Source organism: Rhipicephalus microplus, chromosome 10 (assembly GCF_043290135.1).
Source record: "Rhipicephalus microplus isolate Deutch F79 chromosome 10, USDA_Rmic, whole genome shotgun sequence".
In the NCBI taxonomy this organism is placed as follows: domain Eukaryota; kingdom Metazoa; phylum Arthropoda; class Arachnida; order Ixodida; family Ixodidae; genus Rhipicephalus; species Rhipicephalus microplus.
In genome coordinates, this window is record NC_134709.1 from 26,657,871 (window position 1) to 26,671,115 (window position 13,245).

The 13,245-nt window shown below is 40.8% G+C and overlaps 1 protein-coding gene across 9 annotated transcripts in view; it reads right to left on the bottom strand.

Annotated features, from left to right (window-relative positions):
• LOC119181027 (F-BAR domain only protein 2) overlaps window positions 1-13,245 on the bottom strand; it is a 79,872-nt gene that overhangs the window by 23,561 nt on the left and 43,066 nt on the right. For 5 of the 9 annotated variants that reach the window (XM_075875287.1, XM_075875284.1, XM_075875283.1 and 2 more), the window contains 6 exons: window positions 7,029-7,122; window positions 4,999-5,220; window positions 3,175-3,199; window positions 2,993-3,053; window positions 2,817-2,858; window positions 2,102-2,235 (listed from right to left, as the gene is read on the bottom strand). In XM_075875287.1, coding sequence (XP_075731402.1) covers window positions 2,102-2,235; window positions 2,817-2,858; window positions 2,993-3,053; window positions 3,175-3,199; window positions 4,999-5,220; window positions 7,029-7,122 — 578 coding nt within the window. The remainder of the gene's footprint in view (window positions 1-2,101; window positions 2,236-2,816; window positions 2,859-2,992; window positions 3,054-3,174; window positions 3,200-4,998; window positions 5,221-7,028; window positions 7,123-13,245) is intronic. The other 4 variants (XM_075875289.1, XM_075875288.1, XM_075875286.1 and 1 more) reach the window with 1 other exon arrangement.

Consider the following 13,245-nt stretch of genomic DNA (forward strand, 5'->3'; position numbering starts at 1 on the left):
GTGCGACACACATCACTAACTTAAAAAGAACGGACCATTGGGCGAGTCGGTTAGAAAGAAATGAGCATGAAATCAATGCCAGGCGAGACTGGGAAGGCCACAAAAAGAATGCATAACCGACAACTGAAAGTTTCATTAATGAACATTATCCACGTTCATCCCCTTCGATGCGCCAGTAAGTGGCCAAGCGCAACTAGGTTTCACTTCACGAGTGGCTGGTCAACAAGTCCGCTGACTAGCCAAATTAGTAAACTTGACACACTGCCGCACCGACTGCAGTCAAAGCCAAACTATGGCTGTGGCTCACTGAAGTTACGTTCACCAGTGAAATTCAATGGCAATTACGTTTGCATCAATCGATCTTAACAAAATAAATGTGACCAGATATACTGCGCAACCATGTGCAAAATTGAGCTACAGTTCACCTGTAGTTGGAGTGCTATCTTACGGCTCCCCTTGGAAAAATAAGAAAAGTGTTAATCTACAGCCTACAGCAATGAAAATTTTGCTGTAAATATAGGCCTTTGTACTGATTTCAACTATTTTAATTAGTTTTATAGTAAATTCCACAGTTTTCGTTTTGTGCCATGACAATGTGTAGAGTATAGTTCCTTTTAGACGAACATTTTATGTCACTAATATTTTATAGTTCTGAGCCATTAATGGCTCATACTGCTCCATATTAACTGTAGAATGCAAATAACTATCAAGAAAGTGCATATAAAACATTTTGATGGTCAAGACAAATTGTAATGTGAGAATTCTTAGAATCCTCAGCCTCTACAAATTGCTTACTTTAGGTTCATAATAATTGTACGGGTGGTATCGAGTTTTAAAGGACATACTTGCACCCTTCATATGTTAAGGTATATGTGAGAAAAATTTCATCCCGATCATTTTCCAGAAGTACCAAATCGTGATGTCCAAGCTCATGAAGTTGCCCAAAAATGAACCGAGAGAAAAACATATTTTAAAGGTATAAGTGAAAGCTCATCTGTGCGAAGAAGATATACTATTTAAGATTATTTCTTCCATCATGAAAGCTTGGCAATCAAGGTTATTTTGAGTATGTGGCTTTAATCAACTCCTCATGGCAAGCAGCCAGGTGGCAATTTGCAGGGGGACTCCAGATCATGAGCTCTTCCTAGTTTTTAGTAGCCAGCTTGTGCTCTTTAAAAGCTATTTTAACCTACTTCGAGTTTAATAACAATGTTCAGTATTTTTGTCATGCAAGTAGAGAAACTAAACTTGTGAAAGCAAATAAAACCAAAAAGTATGAAATTTTTTAGAAAAAAAAAAGAAAACCGTTTTTGGACTTTCATCTCTCCATAATGGTGACAAAGCTAACCAACTGACCTCATGATTAATTTTCTGAAGTTAATTCAAAAAGGAAATTTAACCTATTGAAACGGTGGCTCAGTGGGTTAGCTAGCATGTATAACGTAGCTGGCACAGAGCTTTTTTCTACCCATCTGTGCAGTAATAAAAGCATCACAATCTATATACAAGGTGAATCCCAAAGGGTAGACTGTAGCTAAGCGCACAGAGTCACATGGACTAATTCTGATATTCGCAATACCTCTGCAACAACTACGTCTCTATGAAAAAAAAATGTTTTTTTTTTTGTTTCCATCGCTTTAAAAGCTACTATAGGTTCAATAAAAGAAGCTTTTGGCAGTGTTTACACTTCTATATATTTTTATTTCAAATTGAATACATCAGTGGAGTAATACGCACTCAGCCAAACACCTTTGCAAAAAATGCAACATTGATTGATTGATTGATTGATTGGCATCAAAATACAAGAGATATAACAGATACTGTAGTGGAATGCTTCATATAAATCTTAATTTTTATAGCCAACGATTCCTTAACATGCACACACATGTCTAAGCATGAGCATTTACGAATTCAATCTCCCCTGAATTGTGGCCATAGAGACAAGAAACTAATGAACCTTGACATCCGTAGCTAAAGTCTGCCAACAATATAGCAAGCATGAAAACGTGTAAGAAGGCATACAACGCAACAGCTACTACACATCATGACAGTGACAAAACAGAAATAAAGCACACAAAAACAGAGAAACTGGCAGACTCACAGAGTGCTGGGGAATCGGTGACAGTGATAACGAGCCAATAGTGGCACGCAGTTCGTCAACGCTCGCACTCATTGGCGCCCCGTTGCTCAGCGGCTTGATTTCTATGTGGATCCTTCGGTCGCGGTCTTCATCGTCTGCGCACCATAGACCCATGGAAGCATGCAGAAATGAGACACGGCGGCGAAATGTGGTGGCGTGGGGGAGCGTGCCAACAACACTTGGAGAATTCACTCGTTACCAATGTCAACTTAGATCCAAACATTTCTTTTTGTACCAGCCAGCAATAGGAAGAACATATTTATGCTCATCTGAATCTCATCATGCAGCAACATCTGGCAAGAACAACAACTACAAGCCAACCTGGCATGAACCTGCGAGATAGATACCTCTCAGCAGAGCAGTTGGGACAATTGTTAGCAGTGTGCCACATGCCACACCATAAATTAGGAGGGCAATATCCCAGCTGGTCCTACTGGGAATCTTAGGAGGGAGATGTGTGGTTGGCTCCACAACAAAACACTTGCCTGCTGCATCACAGAGGAAAGATTGTTTGTTACAGTGGATGAGCCTTCTTTATTAACAAGAAGCTGACATCACAGGAACAGCTCTTCTCAATATTTCAAGAACATCGTTAACTTCACACGGCCAGTCATTCACGTTGAAACTTCTTTGTCATACTGTCGCTCAACCATGCAAATGAAGAAAAGGGTCTCACCTGAATCACCGTCTGAACTTGAATAAAAACTGTCCCTGTCATCTGAAGGAGCCAGTGGTTAAGAAAATAGCATAAAGTTGTGCATTCTTTAGCAGTGGAGGGCACCACCTTAAATAGCACCACACCGTTATGCTACTATCGAAAAGTCTGATAACATTGAGCGAGACAAAGGATACTTTCTTTGTGACGCTCCGATGATGGCCGTACTGTATAACCTTCTTCGTCGACTTCGGCGTTCTACAGAAGAAAGTGCTGTGTATAATGCTTGTCCCAATGCAGTAAACAGCACTTCAGCCATTCAATTTGTAATGACGAAGCTCAATAAAGCTTCTGTTAAAGCAACAAAAGGCAAACTCACCTGTTCTTCAGATTCCTTGCTGTCTCTAAGGAAGAAGCCAGACAAGCAGGAAAAGAAACAGGTGCCAATTTAATGAGAATATTTTCATAACTATTTTCCAAGGTCGATACTTCATAAACCTTCAAACGCTTGAGTGAAACATAGGGCTTTGTCAAATGCATTATACAAGATACAAGCTGCCTACAATTATACATTTTCTGCACGGCCTGAGAACTTTTACTGAGAAAATTCAGAAATTTGCGGGGTACGCTCTTCTAAGATCTTCTAAGAGTTGTTTATCAGATTCAATGTGTAGCCAGCAACAAGTGACAATTTTTCACTGTTGGCAGTAAATCAAAATATTCCAATCGGAACATCGCTAAAAAAAAAAAAAAGCTGTGTGATAAAATACGTATACATATAAATATATAAAATATGCATATAAATATATTTAGTAGGAAGCCTTTTAAATTGTAGAACAATGCAACTTCAGATATCTTTGCCATAATCAACCTTGTCAACTTGCACAGACACGAGCAGCAACCCGCATGTTCTGCATTCCAAAGGTTTTGTTCCTGCATTTTTATTTGAATTACTGAGCTGATCTAAGCTGTTTCTAATAGAGACAAACAAAATGAGAAAGAGCTACCTTTATCTGTAGACAGTGAAATTATTTCTGTAAGGCATACATTTGTTGTTGTGCAAACACAGCGTCAAAACAATTGCTTCATTCATTAAGCTGGTTTCTCAGTAACACAGAATGCCATTTTCTTTAATACTCAAGCTTATGACTAACACTTCCATTTCACTTTCCTAGTTCCACGCATTCAAATAATGTCCAGGTGAAAACAACACAGCTACACAAATATAATCTCTAGACCAAAGTGAAACGTGCAGTTAGCGCACAAGTGAGAAAGTAAAGAGCAAACAGTGTAGTGAACACACAAATTCAAGCACGGTGGAAACAAAAATGCATGCAGAAGCTGTGGTATACAAAGAGCTTGTTAGTAGCAGCGCAGCAGCAACGTTAGTAGGCAAAGCCAACACGACCGCTAGCCTCACGCTGTTGCCCAATACACACCGATATGATGGTATTCTTGTAGTGGCGCATGAAGGGGCACCTTACCGGATCATCGTGAAAACTACATACACACACACAAACACACAGTTTCACCCAAGACAGAAACAACGTCAAGTCTTGTAGCAAAGTCTTCATATGCGTGTGCTAGATTCTCAATCCTTATACCACAGAGATCTTTGATAGTCTATTTGTGTGTTTGCTTTATCAATCATTGATTGATTTATTGGTTGATTGATTGATTCATAGTAGCATAGCCTTCCTATGTCTCTACTACCTTGTTATTCAGATGGTCATTCCTTATAGCATCCTAATTAGAGAAAGACCTTTGACTGGTTGACTGATCGAAGTAGTAAGCCTGTTGCACGTTGAAACTCAATATTAGGGAGGGATACTGCAGCAAAGGACTCAAAGATTGCTTGAGCCCCGTGGTATCCTCTCATGTAAACTTGAAAGACTACATAAGTGTACTAGTACATTCTAACCTCAACAAAATGTATCTGTGACATTGAGAAGCTAAGATTGTGAGCCATTTTTCTGCAACTAACGGCTGCTACTGCAGAGGGTATACCTAATTATGCTTCCTCAATTGTAGAACAGGATAAAAGAACAAGATTTTTATAAGTTTAAGAATTTCACAGACGGACACATTACCATTGCACCTATCACTCTAATTCCCACTTTCAATTGCACAGCTTTCGGAGCCCGAGAATCATTTGCATACCAACTACTGCTCGCTGCCACCGCCTCACACTAGAGCAACTAACCTGGTGGGCACACGCACCACCGAAGTGGTTGCCGTGGTTGCCGTGCAGACCGGCACGTGGAAGAGTGAATCGAGGTCAGAGGTGGCTCGAGGCTGTTCAACCGAGAGCCGCCGGAGCGTGCTACGTTCGCAGGGCGGCGATGGTTCGTGCAGGGTGCCACTGCCGCCGGCTCGGCCCAGAGCGACTCGTGCCCTGAGGAGCGAGCGCCACCCAGGCGGCCGCCTTGCTTTAGGAGAAGACGTGTTTTGCGCTCAATCTGAAACTCGTCCAGGTCAGCATTCGCTTCGTGCATGAGATTTGCTTTAAGTATCTACGTTACAAGGAGTCCTGCGACACCCCTTGCAAAAGGTGTAATGCTCTTTCTCTCATCAAAAGACCACTCTCGCCATAACAGCTCTTGTTGCCGAGCTAGTTAGTTCAGAAATTCAGAAAAATAGGTATGAATCGAGAAGGATGAGGAGGAAAAGAAGACTCGAACGCAAGATGCCCATGTTCGTCAGTTGGTGCCTTCACTTCGTCCCCCTCCTTTTTGTGCCGTTTACTGCCTCAGTAATTGACTGTCGCAAACATTTTAAAAATCTGTCAAGTATGGGCGGGGTTACGGGAATTCGTCATGCGCTCTAAGTGCTTTCTCTTTCCGTTTTGAAACTTACAATCGGCTTGTAATTAAAACTGCAGGTTTTCTTTCTTTAGCCTGGAGACATCAAAAATGTCCGCAGGGTGTCCCAGTGCTTCACAAATTGAAGTATCACTAACAAATTTTCCAATCTCAAGCTGTACTGAAGGTCTGTTCTTCTACCATCCATGCTCAGAACATGGCTGTACTTGTTCTTGCTTGATAGCAATATTACTGCTTTCCTGCTATACATCGCATGTTGGCCTGTAACTGAGCTGTTGTTAAGTTGCTCAATTTTCAGTTTTTACATGGCAGCTACATGACCAAGATTGGGAGGCTTTTTATACTTCATGACCGCATTTATTTTGTGCGATCTTTGGCAGACGTTTGGCTGTCATCCACATTCAAGATCGACAAGCTTTGAACGTGAGAGCGCACCTCTGACATTGCACAAGCAGCAGTGTTAGTGGACACGTAGCAAGCACACGTGAGGGCACACGTGACTCCCAAGTGGCAACATTTGCACAGGGAGGTGCAGTTAGTCAATCTACAGCACATCAACCAGACCAACACCACATCCAAGACACGAGCGAAAATTGAGTGCTTTGTGAAAAAACAAAAAACAAATAGACAACAAATAGGCAAGTGAAAAAAAGACAATTTTCCAACTGTGCGAAACAAAACGATTCCCAGTGAAAAACAAGTGCTCTGTGTGGGCAACTTGTGAGGTTTAACCTATTCTGCATCCCACTAGCTTCTTAAGTAGAGCAGCATAAAAGTAAGAAAATATGTTGCTACGGAGTTAATAACTACATGCAAAATTTAGCAATAGCAACTCAATAAAAACAAAGCTTTTTTTTAAGTAATGGTACGATATGATCTGCTTCAACAATAAAATGATGCAAATATTCAGAAAATCAAATTCATTACAACTTATATGACCAGAAGTTAACCCCACCTGTGCTAAGAAAGACCACACTCATTTCCACTGTTCCCAACAAACCGTTCTGAAAGCGGTGGAATACCCCTGACAATGCAGGCTCATTAGGGCAATGAGCGCCTTGCGACAATCGCAGGTTGTGCTTAGTGGCTTTAGCAAACTGGGGATGAACGAACCTCCTCTTTTTTTAGGGGAATTCTCAGAAAGAAAAATTCAGATTACAGTGTGCGCATACGACTCAGTTTAAGTATCTACCCCTAGTTCGAGTGACCTAGAAACAAGAGGTGACGCAAATAGAAGCCTGTCCATAGCTTGAATGGATGCATGCCTCAATTGTGAGCTAATGCCCACTTTGCCTCTCGAGCTTAGATGATGATTATGAGATGCACAGAAAGCAATGCAAAGCCATATGCGCAGGAAGAGAGATGAAGATAACAAACCTATTAAAAAAAAACGAACAAGTCCGATACTCACGCCTCTCCGCTCGTGGTCGAAGCGTCCTTGGAAGACATCTCCTTCTTTCGCTTGCGTTTTTCTTTCTGCCGTTCCCACTTGGTTCTCAAGAACCCTGTGACCCCAGTCACCCACAAGAAACACGGGCATCACACACAATGTCTTCACACTCGCCTCGACCAACTAAAGCTGAAAGTGGAGCATACAACCTATCGAGATTAGGTGCCTATCTAGCCATGACATGATTCTCATATATATATATTTATTTATGCAACTTCCAAAGCAGGAACGCAAACTTGGTGATCTGAACAGCTAAGCGTCACAAAAGATTTAACAGAAAAGAGTTCAAATCGATGCTAACTAAAACTGTACTTCGTGTAGGCAAATAAAGTGAAAGTAGTAAAATCCTTCATGTACGGTAGATCTTTCCTCTGTCCGTGTCTTTTGTGCTGTTTTTCCATTTCAGCAACAATTTCAATTTCTTGTTGTTGCAACAACACTAACCGTAAGGAGAAGTAGGAAGAAAAATGGAAACCATGTAAGCTGTTGTCTCAGGAACTTGCACTAAACCCACGTTCTGTCTTGAAAGCATGGAATGTGAATGAGTTGTCGCTATAATCAGGTCCACCTAGCTTTTCATTTTTTTTAACAGCACGAAACTGAATGTTACTGCTTGCTTTCAATTTAACAGACTATGAGCCCTCCCTTCGTGCTTGCAAATGTCATTGCACTCTCTAAAGCTCTAAGATGGCTGCCTACATTGAAAAACCGAATGTAACGCCCTTACCTCGCAGCCACCCAAATTATTACTGGTTTACTAGTATAGTGTCCATAATGCGACTGCAATTACACAGTCCATTCTTGGTAGCTTGTACAGTTACTTGGGATTATTATGACATACAAGATTATAAACCCTTGCATTTAAAGAGTTCTAAATCCTTGTTTTCACAAAATGGATTGACAGACTGATTGAAATTTCCTCTTAAACTACGACTTTATGATATTGAAAATTTTAAGCTTTGAAACTGTGTTACGTTTACCCAGTTACACAAGTTCTCGAGTCAAATAATACGCACTGCTGCTAGACTCGCCGCAATCCTACCTTTTGTGACCTATATGTTAATGGTTGCAGCACACATTTTTCGAGCTAGAAAGGACAGCACTTGACAACACAGCTACAAATACAGCTTGTAACAGTGCAAAGCATGGAAGCGTGCTACTAATCACTACAATACAGTTAGCTGCTGGGATTAGAAGCAAATAACTGCACTACGTACTATTAAGCATAGCGGAATATATCTGCTGTCTATGAAAAGCTTGCTTCTTTGAACGACACAGACAAAACATATAACAATAGGCAATACTAGTAGTGTCCCTATTGTCTGATATTACAGCAGTCACTAGTACTACACTAGTATGCAACACTAGTTTTGCCAATTACTAATTTGTCAACACTAAACGCGGAGACTAAACAACTAGGCGGTACAATTTATAACAAAAGCTGGCACAAGAAACTGAAACTGTGGCACAAGAAACTACCCTGCACGCAACACAGTATTGCGTTCTCACAAAAAAATGAGATTTGATTGCGCGCACCACAGAGGCGGCCCTTCATTTTTGTTCAGAGAAATTCTCTCGGGGCAGAGAAAGTATTTAGTCCCTTTATTAAAGATGTCAAAAGGTTAATCTTTTTAATCTTTATTTCTGAGGCCATATTTACATTTGGCTGCCTGTTTACTGTGACATATGCAAATTAAAAAAATAAGTTACATATTGTAAATGTTGCCTGGCTTTCTGTCCCACAACAGGGAACCAAGAATGTGGTAATGGCATCCAGCAGTAGACTACTAACGACCTGTACAAGCACACATAAGAAGTGCTAGCCTGCTATCTTCCACTTAGCTCTTAATGCGAATGTTTATGAACGGTTTATGAGTAACAAATGCATCCACATTCAGCACATAACACTACTGACAGAATAATCTCCTCCTCCAACCACTGAACTCTAGTTGTCAGGTAAATATGTTCATAGCACACTCATCCTTCATCAACTCTAAACATGCAGGTGCGCACTATAGCTGACCATAACATAACTTGCTTGGAATGACAGCGGGAAGAAAAAAAATCGCTTCTGATCAAAGATGAAGAGCCCCCTCTCAGGTACATACAGGCGCGATAGGTCAGACTATTGCTGGGTAAATGACAGCAATTAAATGACACTGATTCAGCATTCCAGATGATCAATTATGTACATTAGCAAATATTAAAATGCATTTATAGTTGCATAACCACTATATAGTTAATGCAGATGGCAGTGTTCAACTAAACTACTGCCAAGGAACATTATGTAACAAAATTCTGTTCAAAAATTAATTGAGAAGGCAACGAAATGCACTGGCCCAGTCATTCTCAAGTGGGATTGAACTAGCGGGAATCTACTGTCATAGAATTAATAAACTATCACATAAAAGGTCGTATGTTAAATAACAAATGGCAATATGTTTACAAGCTAAACCCTCCTCATTTTTTTATTTCAGCAATGCACTTAATTACTACAGAAGCAAGCTTCAATTTAAAACACCTTTGATTAATTGTTTTTATTCTGTCTAGTTCATCACACAAGGCTTTTGCAACCAAAGAATACAAACACTCCAAGGACAGCCCAGCGAAAATAGTGGAAATCCCTTTCATGCTCTCAATTTACAGTAATTTTGTTGAAGGGGCCCTGAAGCACTTTTTGAGCATGGTCAGAAAATGCTGCTGTTCGGTAGTAGAGGCTCCCAACAACACGCGAGCCAAGCATTATAGCACAGAACGCGGCCTGGAATTCACAATAAATCATCAAAGTCAGCTAAAGATAGCTTTCTCTTCTCTCGACAAATCACGGAATTAAGCCCAGTAAGCCCATCTATCAGCCGTTGGCTGATTCGAACATGGCGCGCTCGGTTGTTACAGAGCTCACCGCAAGAAGCCGTCACTTGTCCAAGCGTGCGCCCGCGATCGCACTGAAAAAGCTGCGTATTAGAAAAAAAAAGAAAAAATCCTCCAGGTCACGAGGCGCAAGTGACGTTTTTTTGTTTGCCCCTCTCTCCCTGCTCAGCTTCCAGCGCTTTTGCCGGGGCGAGAGGAGAGAGAATGTCATTGCAGCATGTGACAAATCTTCGTAACTCCGCTCATACTGGACAGATTCTTAAAATTTTTGCGGCTTTCAATTTGTGAGGTAACACGCTTTTCCAGTGAATTAATTGCATGGATACTCAAAACAGTCTTTAAGGGCCCCTTTAACCAAGCTAAGACAGCGGACAAAATTGAAGTCTTTAGCTGGTACTACAAGTTCAATGATTTCGGTACCAATATGTACAAAGTACTATTAACGATGGGATAGTGGGTAGTTACAGAACTGATGTACTGATACTAACACAAAGCCTTAAAGATTACTGTACCACAGGGCCATGCTTATTCTCCTCACGTAAAGCCGACTTTTCCTGCTGGCGCCAAACCCTCTAAAATGGCTACACTACGGCGCCTTTTTGCTGTCACCACGCAAAGTTACACTTTCCAGATGATACCAGCCTGTCTAAATATGCTGGCGCAAATGCTGACAATATACAAATACCGCTAGGGAAAAGTGCTGAAGCAAACAAATGTTCGAATCCTGATTGCTTGTGGCTTGTATACCCCCCCTCCCTCCATTCCCCTACCACTTGGGTGCTTGCTACTTAACGGAGGAGAGCATGGCTTGTAAACAAATCACCACTGTCACTTCACATACCTGCCACTTCTCTTACCGTTCCTCTAAAAGATATTTAAACAGAAAAAAAGAACTAAAAGAACAAGAAAAGCGATGAGTCACCGCCACTGCCACCGCCGTGACCGCCGGCGCGCTGCTTCTGCCGCCGCTGCTTGCTGCTCCCAAAGGGTGAAAAAACAAAAGCGTGATGCGAGAGATGGCTCAAGGGTGCAAAAAACGAAAGGGTGGTGGTGGTGGTGAGATGGGTGAAGTGACGACGTGAAAAAGGCAAGAGGGGAAGAAGCGATTGAGCGTCTAACGAGCCACCCACTGTGCCAGATGGCGAGGAAGCACCGTCACCTCAGCAACGAGGGCAATCGTTAACCAATATAAAGCACTGCCACCACCAGTCATGAAGTGCATCGTCACTACCATGCACCTAGTGCAGTAAAAGTGCAAGCTTCTTGTGTTGGCAGAAACGAAAAGCAGGTCAAAGAGGATGAACCATTTGCAAAGAACCTCACTTGCACAGAGGGCATGTACCTCTATCACTGCCAATTTAAATGAGCCAAATTCTTGAAGTGTGAAGAAGTCATAGTAAGTGAGAATTTGTATTTAAATATTAGTGTATATGCCTTGATAACCCTTTTGGAACACTGGCGTAATAATACTACAGTGACAATAATGTAACACCGACTACAACGCCAGCAGTGACAAAGTGAAGGGTACTTGACAACCTCTTGCCCCAAAAAACAGAACTCTCCTTGTCTGAGTGCTGACTACAACGACATTTTCTTCAATGACATCTCATCATTTTAGGCCTGCTGACATACTTTTGACACGTTTACGAAGGTACTTCGAGTACATCAGATATTTAGTGCTTGGCCCAGCATCTATGGGATGCTGCAGCCATTAAGCAGCATGAAACGTGTTCAAACTTCTCATTTAAGGTTCAATTAGTATGACAAAAAATTAACAGTGATCAGAAAAAAGTGTTAACGAATTAAGCAAACATTAGTAGGGTAACAGCAGTGCAAGAAGTCAATACACAACAAGAGGTGTATTATGAATCCAGATATAGCAATTTATAGCATTAGACGTGCAAATGATGCTTAGAAAACTTATGAAGAAGGATGACCCTGCCAGTATCCCCACTGACGAGATGCTGCTGAGGAATCATGACAGTACTCGCGTCAGTCACTTTTACGCCATTTCACTTAATTGTACTGACTGACAGCACACTAAATCACTAAATTTTGATATCACAGCAGACATCACAGAACTGTACACAGTTAACAGTATGAACTAGAACTACCTGCCACAGTACTCAGTGCCATTAACAACAGGCCCTAATGATACAGCAATATCGCAAATGCAAACTACTCTGCTTAGTAATCAACGACATTATGAAGCTACTATGATATATCTAAAGTGCCAATAAAGGCAACATTTTAATGGCTGCTTAATGGTCAGTAAAATGTACTGTGTAACATCATGAAGCTCTTCTGAAGCACCTGCATTAACTTTTTGTTAAACCAGTCGATTAAAGGGTTGCGTTTGTAATGTATTCATATCCCATCTAAGGCCAATGGCTAAGTCACAGTTCACAAAGCGAACATATAGTCTGACCAGAATAGTCTACGTCAATTTTTTCCATTGTGAAAAGAAATAGAAAATCATAAGAGTATCACTTGGTGTGTTAATGATTTTAAGAAATATCGAGTGCGTTCTCACTAACGACAATATAATCAGAACTTTTTTTTTGCCAACAAAATAATAACACTATATGGCAGTCCGTGCTTTTGATGCAAGCAAATATTTTATCAAATAAAGTTGCATGTCTCGGAATGATTTTTCCTAACTTTTGTGGTATCACTGCCATGAAAATTATCGTAGGTAGAGAACTTTAGGACGCCACCTATCAACTCAAATAGCCAGTACACCAACAGATCAGCCAAAAATGATGCTAGCAGAATTGCCACTGTCAGTACATAGCTGTACTTCCTCTATACTAAAGGGATGTTAAAGTGAAACAATAAATTGGCTTAGATTTATGAATTACACTCTGAAAACACTAATGACATTAATTTCACCATTGCCTATTCATTAAAAGAGTAGAGAATCAAGGTTAAAGTTTCGCTTTTAAATTTTGCGCCAAAATCTTTCCACGTGACGTCACTGATTTGAAAGATTATTTTCAACATTTTGGCAGCATCGGCTCAATGTAATTTCTTGAAACTTTGTATGTTAAGAGTATGACCCCCTCATAGGACAATGTACTACATTTTTACTACATTAGCAACGACGTATACCCTAGTACATGCTGTCAAAATCTATGACACCATGGTGATTGATTCTGGAAAGCTGGCGTCGCCACCCGTATTTTCGTTCTGCGTGTTTTCTCGTTTGCCAAGCATGTTCTCACAACAAGCATGGCGATTTTGTTATAGTGAGAGAGGAATTGACGAATTTGAGAAAAATCGTTTTTCTCTTTAGAGTCCCTTTAAG